This window comes from Protomyctophum parallelum (genome assembly GCF_964188405.1).
Source record: "Protomyctophum parallelum genome assembly, chromosome: 8".
NCBI lineage: Eukaryota > Metazoa > Chordata > Actinopteri > Myctophiformes > Myctophidae > Protomyctophum > Protomyctophum parallelum.
Window position 1 is genome coordinate 18910623 of NC_139703.1, and position 19273 is coordinate 18929895.

The window sequence follows — 19273 nt, forward strand, 5'->3', positions numbered from 1 at the left end:
GCGGTACAGTGTGGAGAACAGGACACTGTGTATACTGTATAGGATACAGTGTGGAGAACAGGACACTGTGTATACTGTATAGGATATACAGTGAGGAGAACAGGACACTGTGTATACTGTATAGGATACAGTGTGGAGAACAGGACACTGTGTATACTTTATAGGATACAGTGTGGAGAACAGGACACTGTATACTGTATAGGATACAGTGTGGAGAACAGGACACTGTGTATACTGTATAGGATACAGTGTGGAGAACAGGACACTGTGTATACTGTATAGGATACAGTGTGGAGAACAGGACACTGTGTATACTGTATAGGATACAGTGTGGAGAACAGGACACTGTATACTGTATAGGATACAGTGTGGAGAACAGGACACTGTGTTTACTGTATAGGATACAGTGTGGAGAACAGGACGCTGTGTACTGTATAGGATACAGTGTGGAGAACAGGACACTGTATACTGTATAGGATACAGTGTGGAGAACAGGACACTGTGTATACTGTATAGGATACAGTGTGGAGAACAGGACACTGTGTATACTGTATAGGATACAGTGTGGAGAACAGGACACTGTGTATACTGTATAGGATACAGTGTGGAGAACAGGACACTGTGTATACTGTATAGGATACAGTGTGGAGAACAGGACACTGTATACTGTATAGGATACAGTGTGGAGAACAGGACACTGTGTATACTGTATAGGATACAGTGTGGAGAACAGGACACTGTGTGTACTGTATAGGATACAGTGGAGAACAGGACACTGTGTATACTGTATAGGATACAGTGTGGAGAACAGGACACTGTGTGTACTGTATAGGATACAGTGTGGAGAACAGGACACTGTGTATACTGTATAGGATACAGTGTGGAGAACAGGACACTGTGTATACTGTATAGGATACAGTGTGGAGAACAGGACACTGTGCATACTGTATAGGATACAGTGTGGAGAACAGGACACTGTGTGTACTGTATAGGATACAGTGTGGAGAACAGGACACTGTGTATACTGTATAGGATACAGTGTGGAGAACAGGACACTGTGTATACTGTATAGGATACAGTGTGGAGAACAGGACACTGTGTATACTGTATAGGATACAGTGTGGAGAACAGGACACTGTGTATACTGTATAGGATACAGTGTGGAGAACAGGACACTGTGTATACTGTATAGGATACAGTGTGGAGAACAGGACACTGTATACTGTATAGGATACAGTGTGGAGAACAGGACACTGTATACTGTATAGGATACAGTGTGGAGAACAGGACACTGTGTGTACTGTATAGGATACAGTGGAGAACAGGACACTGTGTGTACTGTATAGGATACAGTGTGGAGAACAGGACACTGTATACTGTATAGGATACAGTGTGGAGAACAGGACACTGTGTATACTGTATAGGATACAGTGTGGAGAACAGGACACTGTGTATACTGTATAGGATACAGTGTGGAGAACAGGACACTGTGTGTACTGTATAGGATACAGTGTGGAGAACAGGACACTGTGTATACTGTATAGGATACAGTGTGGAGAACAGGACACTGTGTATACTGTATAGGATACAGTGTGGAGAACAGGACACTGTATACTGTATAGGATACAGTGTGGAGAACAGGACACTGTATACTGTATAGGATACAGTGTGGAGAACAGGACACTGTGTGTACTGTATAGGATACAGTGGAGAACAGGACACTGTGTGTACTGTATAGGATACAGTGTGGAGAACAGGACACTGTATACTGTATAGGATACAGTGTGGAGAACAGGACACTGTGTATACTGTATAGGATACAGTGTGGAGAACAGGACACTGTGTATACTGTATAGGATACAGTGTGGAGAACAGGACACTGTGTATACTGTATAGGATACAGTGTGGAGAACAGGACACTGTATACTGTATAGGATACAGTGTGGAGAACAGGACACTGTGCATACTGTATAGGATACAGTGTGGAGAACAGGACACTGTGCATACTGTATAGGATACAGTGTGGAGAACAGGACACTGTGTATACTGTATAGGATACAGTGTGGAGAACAGGACACTGTGTATACTGTATAGGATACAGTGTGGAGAACAGGACACTGTGTGTACTGTATAGGATACAGTGTGGAGAACAGGACACTGTGTATACTGTATAGGATACAGTGTGGAGAACAGGACACTGTGTATACTGTATAGGATACAGTGTGGAGAACAGGACACTGTGTATACTGTATAGGATACAGTGTGGAGAACAGGACACTGTGTGTACTGTATAGGATACAGTGTGGAGAACAGGACACTGTGTATACTGTATAGGATACAGTGTGGAGAACAGGACACTGTGTGTACTGTATAGGATACAGTGTGGAGAACAGGACACTGTGTATACTGTATAGGATACAGTGTGGAGAACAGGACACTGTGTATACTGTATAGGATACAGTGTGGAGAACAGGACACTGTGTATACTGTATAGGATACAGTGTGGAGAACAGGACACTGTGTATACTGTATAGGATACAGTGTGGAGAACAGGACACTGTGTGTACTGTATAGGATACAGTGTGGAGAACAGGACACTGTGTGTACTGTATAAGCCTCCTCAGCAGAATTAGCTGAAATCAATTGAACCCATTTGACTCCTCTGGCTTTAGTCAATAACCGGCTACTATAAGTCACTATTTTATTCAACCCTGTCAGGATGGGAACCCCTTTTGGTGTTTTAAGCATTATGTTATACAGTACTTTAGCTATTTTTGGGTTAAGCATTTATTTCATATTTACATGTCTTCTGTGGTCTCTTAACATTACACCTATAGCTACATGTTTAAGCATTTATTTCATATTTACATGTCTTCTGTGGACTCTAACATTACACCTATAGCTACATGTTTAAGCATTTATTTCATATTTACATGTCTTCTGTGGTCTCTAACATTACACCTATAGCTACATGTTTAAGCATTTATTTCATATTTACATGTCTTCTGTGGTCTCTAACATTACACCTAGCTGTTTAAGCATTTATTTCATATTTACATGTCTTCTGTGGTCTCTAACATTACACCTAGCTACATGTTTAAGCATTTATTTCATATGTACATGTCTTCTGTGGACTCTAACATTACACCTAGCTACATGTTTAAGCATTTATTTCATATTTACATGTCGATTTCAGCTCTGACACTCATTATTCTTTCTGGAGGGTCCCTTGTTGTTTATCCCTGAAACAACATATTTTGAGATGGGGTTGGTTGCGCCAACTTGAGCGGCCAATTTCATTTGACATGAAATAGTTTGACAAGAAACAGGGTTTTTTCAGAAAGCTGTCATGCTTCAGAAGACATTTGTAGAGTCTGGTGTCAGTCCTAAATTAGTTAAAGGCATTTTCCTTTAGCAATCTGCTGAATCTGTGTGATGTTGACGTGAAATGCCTCGAGGAGATAAAAGAGCACTTCAACACAACATGGAAATCTAAATACAGACACTTATCAATCACCTAGAGGATGCATTTAACCCATTTTGGGCGGGATCCCCTTTTGGTGTTAGCATTGTTATGCTTTAGCTATTGAAAAATAGCAGATCTACAAGCTCATATATAGCGCGCCACTGAGTGGCGCGCTACGAGCTTGTAGGTCTGCTATTTTTGAAAAATCGAACAACGACTGACATAGAAACATGGCTTTTTCAGAAAACTGTCAGGATGTAGAAGACATTTTTAGAATCTGATCTCAGGTCAGAATGGGTTAAATACAGACACTTATCAATCACCTAGAGTATGCATTTGCACCAAAGCGTGTGTAGACTAAAGAGATGGTTCAATTCGCATGCACGCACGCACGCACGCACACACGCACGTACGCACGCACGCACGGACGCACGCACAAGCATAGTTTAAAAAAACAATCAATTTGCTGCCTGTCAGGAAGGAATAACACTCCAGAAAATGGTGGGGGTTTTGGTTGCCAAGCAGAATGGAAGAGTCATTATGACAATACTATTACTGTACTGCTGTATGTTTAGTTAATTCTCATCACATTCCCATTCGTCGGCGTCGGCTGTGTGTGTGCCGCTCCAATCCAACTCAATCTCAGCCATACGTGGATGACACGCACTAGAGTAGAATGACACGCACTAGAGTAGGGGCCAGAAATACACATTCCTCACCATCACTACTTCTGAATATGACTGAGTCTATGTACAGTATTTGGGGTCCATATAATATTGTGATTGTGATCACGGGCTGCACCCGTAGCAGCCTACTGTACATTTCGAACGGCAGTGTTGTAAAGCACAACAGATTATATTATCATCATGAGATGTCTGTACAGTATCTATACCTAAGAGATTAATTATTACAGTCGCTTGAATATAAAGTTGCTTCATCGATACATTACAGTTAATACCTTGTTGTTTGTCACTCCAAAATCATGGATGAAGATAAGAGCTGCAAGACTATACTATGCTTGAAAACATTTACACATTTAACAGTGGGTTTGTATAATGGCCATCGCCACACCATTTCAATTAACCTGAATAAAAATTTAAAAATCCGGGTTTGGCATAGATTGGGTTAACTCATCCTATAACCTGGAAATGAACACGTTGTATATATAAAGAGCTGGACAGATATGGAGACTATACTGATACTGAAATAGCCGACTCAAGCCCATCACACACTGCGTTGCCGCGCGGCAACGCCTGGAAAATAGAACAGTGGCGTATCGGATGTCAGGCGAGGCGTGAACGCGCGTCGGACACCGCCGGTGTGCGATAGGCTCATTGAAAATAACGGAGGCGGCTGTTTTGACGCGCGGTGTGTGTAGCCCTTGAGCTTGTAGATCTGCTATCTTCAACATTTCCTGACATGCAAGGTTTCCACCCAAGAGCAATGTTATCGGTCGGTCGGTGGCCATTTTTTAGGGGTCCTTGACATGAAAATGTTTGAGAACGACTGACATAATAGAAACAGAGGTTTTTCAGGAAAAAATAATACATTTTGTAGAATCGGCCTTGGGTCAAAAAAATTGTTTAAAATGCCAGGGGGAAAAAAAAGAAGAAACTCCATTCACACTTTTTATTATTCAGCTTATTGTGGAGACACATGCTGGAACTTTTTACTATGAAATGTTTCATAGTTTTAGAAATATAGTGCTTTCTAATTTACAATGAGGCTCAATGGCAGACATTGGCAGTCCGGAAGGTATCTGTCTGTCATATGGTTTTTATGGCACTAAATCTGTTGTTCGACCTCTCTCTGCCGTCTGGAGGTCTTTTCACGGCCAGAGTATCTGAAAGGACGTCTCTTTGAAGCCGTTGGCGAAACCGTGTCAAAATGCTTGACAGAAAAAGCAGCAATTAAACCATTCTGGGCGGCAGGAACCCCTTTTGGTGTTTATAGCATTACGTTATGCTTTATAGCTATTGAAAAAAATAGCAGATCTACAAGCTCATAGCACGCCACCGAGTGGCGCGCTATGAGCTTTGTAGGTCTGCTATTTTTGATAAATGTGGTGCAAAGCTTTGAATATATACTCTTTCAGAGCGAACGCTTTTAACTCAAATCTTTGCTTCTGGGAGGTGGGGTCCCTGAAACAACATATTTTCAGATGGGGGGGGGGTCAGCGGCCAATTTCATAATATTTTTCGGGGTCCTTGAAATGGAATAGTTTGAGAACCACTGACACAGAAACATAGGGTTTTTCAGAAAACTGTCAGGATGTATAGAAGACATTTTTTAGAATCTGATCTCAGGTCAGAATGGGTTAAGCTAAAGGAGAAGAGCACATCTCGTGTATCGTTTCGGACGTTCGCCCTCCTCGTCTCGTCTCGCCGTCTGAGAACTGAGGCGCCTCGTTGTTTCGATGACTCCAGGAGGCCGCGGGGGGGGGGGGGGGGGGGGGGGGGGGGAGATCCAACTCGTTATACTTCTCAAAATCCGAGCCGTTGATTAGACCGCGGCTCAGCCAAACAACAACAGCATATATTTGGTTTTGCCGTCGATCTGTCGGGCAGATATACCTCTTTGTATCTCTTTGTATTTCAACTTCCAGTCCCTGCGTTAACGGGGGGCAATTATGGGCAATAGATTTTTGCCCGTAAAAACCTCAAGTTCAGCAGCATAATACAGTTAATATACGGTAATATACAGGTGTGATGGTGATAGTACAATTCGGGAGTTTACAGGAGTTTGTTGGAAAGTTTAACGGGAGCTTACTGTAATATTACACATCTGTATTCCATGTTTTTTTGCGCAGTGTGTGTTTCTCTGTGTATCCTCCCAGTGGGACGTGGTCCTTGGTCTGCCCCGGGGTCTCCTCCCAGTTGGACGTGGTCCTTGGTCTGCCCCGGGGTCACCTCCCAGTGGGACGTGGTCCTTGCTCTGCCCCGGGGTCTCCTCCCAGTTGGACGTGGTCCTTGGTCTGCCCCGGGGTCTCCTCCCAGTGGGACGTGCTCCTTGGTCTGCCCCGGGGTCTCCTCCCAGTGGGACGTGGTCCTTGGTCTGCCCCGGGGTCTCCTCCCAGTGGGACGTGGTCCTTGGTCTGCCCCGGGGTCTCCTCCCAGTGGGACGTGGTCCTTGGTCTGCCCCGGGGTCTCCTCCCAGTGGGACGTGATCCTTGGTCTGCCCCGGGGTCTCCTCCCAGTGGGACGTGGTACTTGGTCTGCCCCGGGGTCTCCTCCCAGTGGGACGTGGTCCTTGGTCTGCCCCGGGGTCTCCTCCCAGTTGGACGTGGTCCTTGGTCTGCCCCGGGGTCTCCTCCCAGTTGGACGTGGTCCTTGGTCTGCCCCGGGGTCTCCTCCCAGTTGGACGTGGTCCTTGGTCTGCCCCGGGGTCTCCTCCCAGTGGGACGTGGTCCTTGGTCTGCTCCGGGGTCTCCTCCCAGTGGGACGTGGTCCTTGGTCTGCTCCGGGGTCTCCTCCCAGTTGGACGTGGTCCTTGGTCTGCTCCGGGGTCTCCTCCCAGTTGGACGTGGTCCTTGGTCTGCCCTGGGGTCTCCTCCCAGTGGGACGTGATCCTTTGTCTGCCCCGGGGTCTCCTCCCAGTTGGACGTGATCCTTGGTCTGCCTCGGGGTCTCCTCCCAGTTGGACGTGGTCCTTGGTCTGCCCCGGGGTCTCCTCTCAGTGGGACGTGGTCCTTGGTCTGCCCCGGGGTCACCTCCCAGTTGGACGTGGTCCTTGGTCTGCCCCGGGGTCTCCTCCCAGTGGGACATGCAATGCACCGAGGACCTCTCTAGCGAGGCACCCGAGAGGCATCCACATGCAGGCAACCACATGCCCGAACCACCTCAGCTGACTCCTTTCCAGGCTAGAGAGATATGCCCTGGAAAGGAGAGGAATGGAGCTTAGCTGTAGCGAGACAGAATACATGTGTGTGAATGAGAGGAACCCCGAGTGGAACAGGGAGGTTACAGTGAGGTTACAGGGAGGTTACAGTGAGGTTACAGTGAGGTTACAGGGAGGTTACAGTGAGGTTACAGTGAGGTTACAGTGAGGAGACGTGAAGAAGGTGGAGGATTACGTCAGTGGAACAGGGAGGTTACAGGGAGTAGACATGAAGAAGGTGGAGGATTACGTTAGTGGAACAGGGAGGTTACAGGGAGGAGACGTGAAGAAGGTGGAGGATTACGTTAGTGGAACAGGGAGGTTACAGTGAGGAGACGTGAAGAAGGTGGAGGATTACGTTAGTGGAACAGGGAGGTTACAGGGAGTAGACATGAAGAAGGTGGAGGATTACGTTAGTGGAACAGGGAGGTTACAGTGAGGAGACGTGAAGAAGGTGGAGGATTACGTTAGTGGAACAGGGAGGTTACAGGGAGTAGACGTGAAGAAGGTGGAGGATTACGTTAGTGGAACAGGGAGGTTACAGTGAGGAGACGTGAAGAAGGTGGAGGATTACGTTAGTGGAACAGGGAGGTTACAGTGAGGAGACTTGAAGAAGGTGGAGGATTACGTTAGTGGAACAGGGAGGTTACAGGGAGTAGACGTGAAGAAGGTGGAGGATTACGTTAGTGGAACAGGGAGCTTACAGGGAGTAGACGTGAAGAAGGTGCTGGAGGATTACGTTCTTAAGCTGCTTTCATCTTATGAATTTGCCTCGGTTCGTCCCGTTTTCTACCGCCCGTTTGCGCAATTCTCGTCCTTGCGTTGACTTTGTCGGCGGCTGTGGCTCAGGAGGTAGAGCAGGTCGTCCAATGATCCGTGGGTCGGCGGTTAGAATCCCGGCTCCTCCTCCTCCTGTCTACATGTCGAAGTGTCCTTGGGCAAGACGCTGAACACCCATATTGCTCCCGATGTGCTGGTTGGTGCCTTCCATGGCTTCCGCCGCAATCAGTGTATGAATGTGTGTGTGAATGAGTGAATGTAATGCACCATCTATGTAAAGCGCCTTGGATAAAGGTGCTATATAAATGCACCATTTACCATTTTTTGTATGTAATCACGCCCTCTAACCAATGGTTTAGAGACAGACAGACAGCTATGTTGTATGTATGGTTTACAGACAGACAGACAGACAGACAGACAGACAGACATTGAAATATTAATTAATTTAATTTAGTTTAGTTTGTGCCGAATCTGGGTTGCACATGGTTTGTTGCACTCCCTCTGGTGTTGTGGGTGTGGACTTCATTAACAATAAGGAAGTATTTAGACAGGTACATGGGTATCTTAGTGAAGTATTTAGACAGGTACATGGGTATCTTAGTGAAGTATTTAGACAGGTACATGGGTATCTTAGTGAAGTATTTAGACAGGTACATGGGTATCTTAGTGAAGTATTTAGACAGGTACATGGGTATCTTAGTGAAGTATTTAGACAGGTACATGGGTATCTTAGTGAAGTATTTAGACAGGTACATGGGTATCTTAGTGAAGTATTTAGACAGGTACATGGGTATCTTAGTGAAGTATTTAGACAGGTACATGGGTATCTTAGTGAAGTATTTAGACAGGTACATGGGTATCTTAGTGAAGTATCTAGACAGGTACATGGGTATATATCTTAGTGAAGTATTTAGACAGGTATAGTGTATCTTAGTGAAGTATCTAGACAGGTACATGGGTATATCTTAGTGAAGTATTTAGACAGTTACAACATGAGTATCTCATCTTCATCTGGCAGGCAATGTGTTTTAAAGATGCTATGAAACATAACTACAAAGTATTGATCTTCCTCCTCTGCGGAAGGAAGCGGCGTACATTTTGTCTGATGAAGGCTGTGCCAGCACAAGCACACCTGTAATTAAATGGCTCTGATTGTCTGCTTCGTATTGAAGGGGCAGTTTTTATACTTTGTCTGCTTGTGATCCAAACAGACACACACACTTGAGTCCATGAAAATAAGGCCTTTTGTTTGCAGAGACGGGGCTGAACCGTCAATATTTTAGTTTCCTTTCAGTCGGGGTTGAAGCTCGGGACAATTGTTATACGAACGATTTGAGCCACCCAGGTGAACCGGCCATGTGACTGACACGCACGCACGCACGCATGCACGCACGCACGCACGCACACACACACACACACACGCACGCACGCACGCACGCACGCACGCACGCACGCACGCACGCACGCACGCACGCACGCACGCACGCACGCACGCACGCACGCACGCACACAGTAGAGCCACACACGGCTCTATCTATCTGGGCCACGTGCCAGTGTGAGATTGATCATCACAGCAGATAAAACAAAAGGTGCTGCCGTTGCTCGACTGCAGGTGTAATTGATTAATTCCTTTTGGCAAACACTTTACACAGTTCAGTTAACCCATTTTGGGGCGGGAACCCCTTTTGGCGTTAGCATGATGTTATGCTTTAGCTATTGAAAAAATAGCAGACCTACAAGCTCGTAGCGCGCCACCGAGTGGCGCGCTACGAGCTTGTAGGTCTGCTATTTTTTTTAAATCGAAGAACGACTGACATAATAGAAACATAGCTTTTTCAGAAAACTGTCAGGATGTATACAAGACATTTTTTATAGAATCTGATCTCAGGTCAGAACGGGCTAACATCTGGATCCACCCTAGCTGCTGTATCTCAAGGGATACGTTAGCGATGCAATGCAAATCGCAAAGCCCCCCCCCCCCCTCCCCTAGTTGTTACGTCCCCACCAAAGAGGTCCAGGTGTTATTTGTAGTCGTTACGTCCCCACCAAAGAGGTCCAGGTGTTATTTGTAGTCGTTACGTCCCCACCAAAGAGGTCCAGGTGTTATTTGTAGTTGTTACGTCCCCACCAAAGAGGTCCAGGTGTTATTTGTAGTTGTTACGTCCCCACCAAAGAGGTCCAGGTGTTATTTGTAGTTGTTACGTCCCCACCAAAGAGGTCCAGGTGTTATTTGTAGTTGTTACGTCCCCACCAAAGAGGTCCAGGTGTTATTTGTAGTTGTTACGTCCCCACCAAAGAGGTCCAGGTGTTATTTGTAGTTGTTACGTCCCCACCAAAGAGGTCCAGGTGTTATTTGTAGTTGTTACGTCCCCACCAAAGAGGTCCAGGTGTTATTTGTAGTTGTTACGTCCCCACCAAAGAGGTCCAGGTGTTATTTGTAGTTGTTACGTCCCCACCAAAGAGGTCCAGGTGTTATTTGTAGTTGTTACGTCCCCACCAAAGAGGTCCAGGTGTTATTTGTAGTTTTTACGTCCCCACCAAAGAGGTCCAGGTGTTATTTGTAGTTGTTACGTCTCCACCAAAGAGGTCCAGGTGTTATTTGTAGTCGTTACGTCCCCACCAAAGAGGTCCAGGTGTTATTTGTAGTCGTTACGTCCCCACCAAAGAGGTCCAGGTGTTTTTTTTTGTGTGCAAAAGCTCCTTATTGGCTATTTTCCCTACCATAAGCCCTAAATGAATTGCATTGAATTGAATGGGAATTGAATGGGGCTATGGGGTGTTGTGCTAATTCACTTATTTCCATCGAAAATTAGTAGTAAAGTGTGCCGCTTGGGATATTATTCACATTATGAAGAGAGGATATATAAAAAATATAAAAGATCGCTCCACCGACTTCAAATTCGATACACACGTTCCAAAATGGACACAGACATAATAACTGGTTGGGGGCATTTATTTCCAACTTGCATCGTCCCAAATAGGCCAGTGCCCCAGTGGAACAATGATACAATAATACAATTTAGGTTTAAACACATTGTAACACTTTTTAATTGTTTAATTCCTGTAACACTTTTTAAACACATAAACGTGTTTAGCTTTTACAATCAAAGTCAGTCATATAGGTGTTTAGAATTTGAACACTAGGTGTTCTCGTGAGGTGTTTGAGTGAACTCGTGTTCTATTGTATTTTATGACCATTAATAAACATTTGGCATTTTATTATTACACACATGTTCCAGGGATTTACAGTCCTAAATAAATTATGTGTGCATCAGAAGCTTATACACGGTCATGAATCTGACTCACTCATGTTTTATTTTTTGCTGTAACATATTTCAACATGAATAATGAATTCATAATATTACTGCTTTTGGTGGTTTTTGTTGTGTTATTGTTGATGTAATGTATTGTTTTATTGTCTAAACAATGGACCATGTTTTCCGTGTTCACCTTACTGCGTGTGTGTGTGTGTGTGTGTGTGTGTGTGTGTGTGTGTGTGTGTGTGTGTGTGTGTGTGTGTGTGTGTGTGTGTGTGTGTGTGTGTGTGTGTGTGTGTGTGTGTGTGTGTGTGTGTGTGTGTGTGTGTGTGCATGTGTTTTCCGTGTTTTCAAACTGCTAATAATAGTATTCAACCAATCGATCAATGAGTCAGTCTGATTGATCATTGAGCTCCGCCTCCGTCGGTGTGTGAATGTGTGAAGTGAGGACACTTCAACTCGCTTCACCTCCCAATGAGTTAATGAACCGTTGTAAAGCGCTTTGAGCGCTATAACAATTCAATCCATTATAACCAATCAATCAATCAATCAATCCATCCAGACCACTGTGTTATTTCCTGACTCATTCTCGTTGCCTTCTCTTCGTCTCTTCCCAGGAATCTCCTCGATAAAGACACCTTCTCCAAGTCAGACCCATGTGAGTATACCGTCTGTCTGTCTGTCTGTCTGTCTGTCTGTCTGTCTGTCTGTCTGTCTGTCTGTCTGTCTGTCTGTCTGAGAGTACCATCTGTCTGTCACGACAGCCTTTCCTCCAAATGAAAACAGTTCTTAGAGAATCACTGCCCTACACTACACCCCCCACGCCTCTCTCTCTCTGTCTCTCTACCTCGCTCTCCCTTCCCCGTGCACGGCGTTTTATTGGTGCATGTGTTGTCTTGTGTTTGTGTACGTGCACGTTCCACTCACGTCACCGGTGTACGTTTCGTCTTTGTTTTCTGAATTCTTATTCTTCTGAACGATATAGCTATATCATTTGTTCAGTATAATGTGTTGTTTTTCTGAACGATATAGCTATCATTTGTTCAGTATAATGTGTTGTTGTTCTGAACGATATAGCTATCATTTGTTCAGTATAATGTGTTGTTGTTCTGAACGATATAGCTATCATTTGTTCAGTATAATGTGTTGTTGTTCTGAACGATATAGCTATCATTTGTTCAGTATAATGTGTTGTTGTTCTGAACGATATAGCTATCATTTGTTCAGTATAATGTGTTGTTGTTCTGAACGATATAGCTATCATTTGTTCAGTATAATGTGTTGTTGTTCTGAACGATATAGCTATCATTTGTTCAGTATAATGTGTTGTTGTTCTGAACGATATAGCTATCATTTGTTCAGTATAATGTGTTGTTCTTCTGAACGATATAGCTATCATTTGTTCAGTATAATGTGTTGTTCTTCTTAACGATATAGCTATCATTTGTTCAGTATAATGTGTTGTTGTTCTGAACGATATAGCTATCATTTGTTCAGTATAATGTGTTGTTGTTCTGAACGATATAGCTATCATTTGTTCAGTATAATGTGTTGTTGTTCTGAACGATATAGCTATCATTTGTTCAGTATAATGTGTTGTTGTTCTGAACGATATAGCTATCATTTGTTCAGTATAATGTGTTGTTGTTCTGAACGATATAGCTATCATTTGTTCAGTATAATGTGTTGTTGTTCTGAACGATATAGCTATCATTTGTTCAGTATAATGTGTTGTTGTTCTGAACGATATAGCTATCATTTGTTCAGTATAATGTGTTGTTGTTCTGAACGATATAGCTATCATTTGTTCAGTATAATGTGTTGTTGTTCTGAACGATATAGCTATCATTTGTTCAGTATAATATATTGTTGTTCTGAACGATATAGCTATCATTTGTTCAGTATAATGTGTTGTTGTTCTGAACGATATAGCTATCATTTGTTCAGTATAATGTGTTGTTGTTCTGAACGATATAGCTATCATTTGTTCAGTATACTGTGTTGTTCTTCTGAACGATATAGCTATCATTTGTTCAGTATAATGTGTTGTTGTTCTGAACGATATAGCTATCATTTGTTCAGTATAATGTGTTGTTGTTCTGAACGATATAGCTATCATTTGTTCAGTATAATGTGTTGTTGTTCTGAACGATATAGCTATCATTTGTTCAGTATAATGTGTTGTTGTTCTGAACGATATAGCTATCATTTGTTCAGTATAATGTGTTGTTGTTCTGAACGATATAGCTATCATTTGTTCAGTATAATGTGTTGTTGTTCTGAACGATATAGCTATCATTTGTTCAGTATAATGTGTTGTTGTTCTGAACGATATAGCTATCATTTGTTCAGTATAATGTGTTGTTGTTCTGAACGATATAGCTATCATTTGTTCAGTATAATATATTGTTGTTCTGAACGATATAGCTATCATTTGTTCAGTATAATGTGTTGTTGTTCTGAACGATATAGCTATCATTTGTTCAGTATAATGTGTTGTTGTTCTGAACGATATAGCTATCATTTGTTCAGTATACTGTGTTGTTCTTCTGAACGATATAGCTATCATTTGTTCAGTATAATGTGTTGTTGTTCTGAACGATATAGCTATCATTTGTTCAGTATAATGTGTTGTTGTTCTGAACGATATAGCTATCATTTGTTCAGTATAATGTGTTGTTGTTCTGAACGATATAGCTATCATTTGTTCAGTATAATGTGTTGTTGTTCTGAACGATATAGCTATCATTTGTTCAGTATAATGTGTTGTTGTTCTGAACGATATAGCTATCATTTGTTCAGTATAATGTGTTGTTGTTCTGAACGATATAGCTATCATTTGTTCAGTATAATGTGTTGTTGTTCTGAACGATATAGCTATCATTTGTTCAGTATAATGTGTTGTTGTTCTGAACGATATAGCTATCATTTGTTCAGTATAATGTGTTGTTGTTCTGAACGATATAGCTATCATTTGTTCAGTATAATGTGTTGTTCTTCTGAACGATATAGCTATCATTTGTTCAGTATAATGTGTTGTTCTTCTTAACGATATAGCTATCATTTGTTCAGTATAATGTGTTGTTGTTCTGAACGATATAGCTATCATTTGTTCAGTATAATGTGTTGTTGTTCTGAACGATATAGCTATCATTTGTTCAGTATAATGTGTTGTTGTTCTGAACGATATAGCTATCATTTGTTCAGTATAATGTGTTGTTGTTCTGAACGATATAGCTATCATTTGTTCAGTATAATGTGTTGTTGTTCTGAACGATATAGCTATCATTTGTTCAGTATAATGTGTTGTTGTTCTGAACGATATAGCTATCATTTGTTCAGTATAATGTGTTGTTGTTCTGAACGATATAGCTATCATTTGTTCAGTATAATGTGTTGTTGTTCTGAACGATATAGCTATCATTTGTTCAGTATAATGTGTTGTTCTTCTGAACGATATAGCTATCATTTGTTCAGTATAATGTGTTGTTCTTCTTAACGATATAGCTATCATTTGTTCAGTATAATGTGTTGTTGTTCTGAACGATATAGCTATCATTTGTTCAGTATAATGTGTTGTTGTTCTGAACGATATAGCTATCATTTGTTCAGTATAATGTGTTGTTGTTCTGAACGATATAGCTATCATTTGTTCAGTATAATGTGTTGTTGTTCTGAACGATATAGCTATCATTTGTTCAGTATAATGTGTTGTTGTTCTGAACGATATAGCTATCATTTGTTCAGTATAATGTGTTGTTGTTCTGAACGATATAGCTATCATTTGTTCAGTATAATGTGTTGTTGTTCTGAACGATATAGCTATCATTTGTTCAGTATAATGTGTTGTTGTTCTGAACGATATAGCTATCATTTGTTCAGTATAATGTGTTGTTGTTCTGAACGATATAGCTATCATTTGTTCAGTATAATGTGTTGTTCTTCTTAACGATATAGCTATCATTTGTTCAGTATAATGTGTTGTTGTTCTGAACGATATAGCTATCATTTGTTCAGTATAATGTGTTGTTGTTCTGAACGATATAGCTATCATTTGTTCAGTATAATGTGTTGTTGTTCTGAACGATATAGCTATCATTTGTTCAGTATAATGTGTTGTTGTTCTGAACGATATAGCTATCATTTGTTCAGTATAATGTGTTGTTGTTCTGAACGATATAGCTATCATTTGTTCAGTATAATGTGTTGTTGTTCTGAACGATATAGCTATCATTTGTTCAGTATAATGTGTTGTTGTTCTGAACGATATAGCTATCATTTGTTCAGTATAATGTGTTGTTGTTCTGAACGATATAGCTATCATTTGTTCAGTATAATGTGTTGTTGTTCTGAACGATATAGCTATCATTTGTTCAGTATAATATATTGTTGTTCTGAACGATATAGCTATCATTTGTTCAGTATAATGTGTTGTTGTTCTGAACGATATAGCTATCATTTGTTCAGTATAATGTGTTGTTGTTCTGAACGATATAGCTATCATTTGTTCAGTATACTGTGTTGTTCTTCTGAACGATATAGCTATCATTTGTTCAGTATAATGTGTTGTTGTTCTGAACGATATAGCTATCATTTGTTCAGTATAATGTGTTGTTGTTCTGAACGATATAGCTATCATTTGTTCAGTATAATGTGTTGTTGTTCTGAACGATATAGCTATCATTTGTTCAGTATAATGTGTTGTTGTTCTGAACGATATAGCTATCATTTGTTCAGTATAATGTGTTGTTGTTCTGAACGATATAGCTATCATTTGTTCAGTATAATGTGTTGTTGTTCTGAACGATATAGCTATCATTTGTTCAGTATAATGTGTTGTTGTTCTGAACGATATAGCTATCATTTGTTCAGTATAATGTGTTGTTGTTCTGAACGATATAGCTATCATTTGTTCAGTATAATGTGTTGTTGTTCTGAACGATATAGCTATCATTTGTTCAGTATAATGTGTTGTTCTTCTGAACGATATAGCTATCATTTGTTCAGTATAATGTGTTGTTCTTCTTAACGATATAGCTATCATTTGTTCAGTATAATGTGTTGTTGTTCTGAACGATATAGCTATCATTTGTTCAGTATAATGTGTTGTTGTTCTGAACGATATAGCTATCATTTGTTCAGTATAATGTGTTGTTGTTCTGAACGATATAGCTATCATTTGTTCAGTATAATGTGTTGTTGTTCTGAACGATATAGCTATCATTTGTTCAGTATAATGTGTTGTTGTTCTGAACGATATAGCTATCATTTGTTCAGTATAATGTGTTGTTGTTCTGAACGATATAGCTATCATTTGTTCAGTATAATGTGTTGTTGTTCTGAACGATATAGCTATCATTTGTTCAGTATAATGTGTTGTTGTTCTGAACGATATAGCTATCATTTGTTCAGTATAATGTGTTGTTGTTCTGAACGATATAGCTATCATTTGTTCAGTATAATATGTTGTTGTTCTGAACGATATAGCTATCATTTGTTCAGTATAATGTGTTGTTGTTCTGAACGATATAGCTATCATTTGTTCAGTATAATGTGTTGTTGTTCTGAACGATATAGCTATCATTTGTTCAGTATACTGTGTTGTTCTTCTGAACGATATAGCTATCATTTGTTCAGTATAATGTGTTGTTGTTCTGAACGATATAGCTATCATTTGTTCAGTATAATGTGTTGTTGTTCTGAACGATATAGCTATCATTTGTTCAGTATAATGTGTTGTTGTTCTGAACGATATAGCTATCATTTGTTCAGTATAATGTGTTGTTGTTCTGAACGATATAGCTATCATTTGTTCAGTATAATGTGTTGTTGTTCTGAACGATATAGCTATCATTTGTTCAGTATAATGTGTTGTTGTTCTGAACGATATAGCTATCATTTGTTCAGTATAATGTGTTGTTGTTCTGAACGATATAGCTATCATTTGTTCAGTATAATGTGTTGTTGTTCTGAACGATATAGCTATCATTTGTTCAGTATAATGTGTTGTTGTTCTGAACGATATAGCTATCATTTGTTCAGTATAATGTGTTGTTCTTCTGAACGATATAGCTATCATTTGTTCAGTATAATGTGTTGTTCTTCTTAACGATATAGCTATCATTTGTTCAGTATAATGTGTTGTTGTTCTGAACGATATAGCTATCATTTGTTCAGTATAATGTGTTGTTGTTCTGAACGATATAGCTATCATTTGTTCAGTATAATGTGTTGTTGTTCTGAACGATATAGCTATCATTTGTTCAGTATACTGTGTTGTTCTTCTGAACGATATAGCTATCATTTGTTCAGTATAATGTGTTGTTGTTCTGAACGATATAGCTATCATTTGTTCAGTATAATGTGTTGTTGTTCTGAACGATATAGCTATCATTTGTTCAGTATAATGTGTTGTTGTTCTGAACGATATAGCTATCATTTGTTCAGTATAATGTGTTGTTGTTCTGAACGATATAGCTATCATTTGTTCAGTATAATGTGTTGTTGTTCTGAACGATATAGCTATCATTTGTTCAGTATAATGTGTTGTTCTTCTGAACGATATAGCTATCATTTGTTCAGTATAATGTGTTGTTGTTCTGAACGATATAGCTATCATTTGTTCAGTATAATGTGTTGTTCTTCTGAACGATATAGCTATCATTTGTTCAGTATAATGTGTTGTTGTTCTGAACGATATAGCTATCATTTGTTCAGTATAATGTGTTGTTGTTCTGAACGATATAGCTATCATTTGTTCAGTATAATGTGTTGTTGTTCTGAACGATATAGCTATCATTTGTTCAGTATAATGTGTTGTTGTTCTGAACGATATAGCTATCATTTGTTCAGTATAATGTGTTGTTGTTCTGAACGATATAGCTATCATTTGTTCAGTATAATGTGTTGTTGTTTTGCTATTGGTATTTTAGTATTTCGTTGTTTTCTCTTTGGTACTGCAGACTTTGTTTTAAATGTGCTTTATAAATAATAACGTGGATTGGATTTGATAATCTGGTCTTCGAGGCTTTATACTTTCACGTGAGACTCTTACACCTCAAAGACGTATTATAATATTAGAGATACAACGATGTAGAGATAGAAGGTTTCAGGTCACAGATGAACCCATTCTGAACGGGAACCCATTTTAGTGTTAGCATCATGTCGTGCTTTAGCTATTGAAAAATAGCAGATCTACAAGCTCACGCGCGCTACGAGCTTGTAGGTCTGCTAAAAATAAATAAATCGAAGAGCGACTGACATAGAAGATTTTTTTCGAATCTGATCTCAGGTCAGAATGGGTTAAAGGTTGTGTTGTGCTCATATGGGCCTGTGTTCCTGTCCATCGTACCAGAGCTATTGATCTGTCTCTCTGTGATCTTTCTTTCTTTCTTTCTTTCTTTCCTTCCAGTGTGTGTGCTGTACACCCAAGGCGTTGAGACCAAACAGTGGAGAGAGGTGAGAGTGAAACATATAAAGATCTACACAGTGAGAAACTTATAATTGTTGTTATTGTAAGGTAACAAAATACATTACACTTGTGTGAAAGGGTACGGTCGCCCCCTAAACCATCTGAAAGGGTACGGTCGCCCCCTAAACCATCTGAAAGGGTACGGTCGCCCCCTAAACCATCTGAAAGGGTACGGTCGCCCCTAAACCATCTGAAAGGGTACGGTCGCCCCCTAAACCATCTGAAAGGGTACGGTCGCCCCCCTAAACCATCTGAAAGGGTACGGTCGCCCCCCTAAACCATCTGAAAGGGTACGGTCGCCCCCTAAACCATCTGAAAGGGTACGGTCGCCCCCTAAACCATCTGAAAGGGTACGGTCGCCCCCCTAAACCATCTGAAAGGGTACGGTCGCCCCCTAAACCATCTGAAAGGGTACGGTCGCCC

The 19273-nt window shown here is 40.8% G+C and overlaps 1 protein-coding gene across 1 annotated transcript in view; it reads left to right on the top strand.

Moving 5' to 3' along the window:
- Window positions 1-19273, top strand: part of LOC310863414 (copine-8-like) — a gene marked incomplete at both ends in the record, with an annotated part of 239759 nt that overhangs the window by 50371 nt on the left and 170115 nt on the right. Inside the window, 2 exon segments of the mRNA XM_083771725.1 lie at window positions 11997-12037; window positions 18791-18837. Coding sequence (XP_083627851.1) covers window positions 11997-12037; window positions 18791-18837 — 88 coding nt within the window.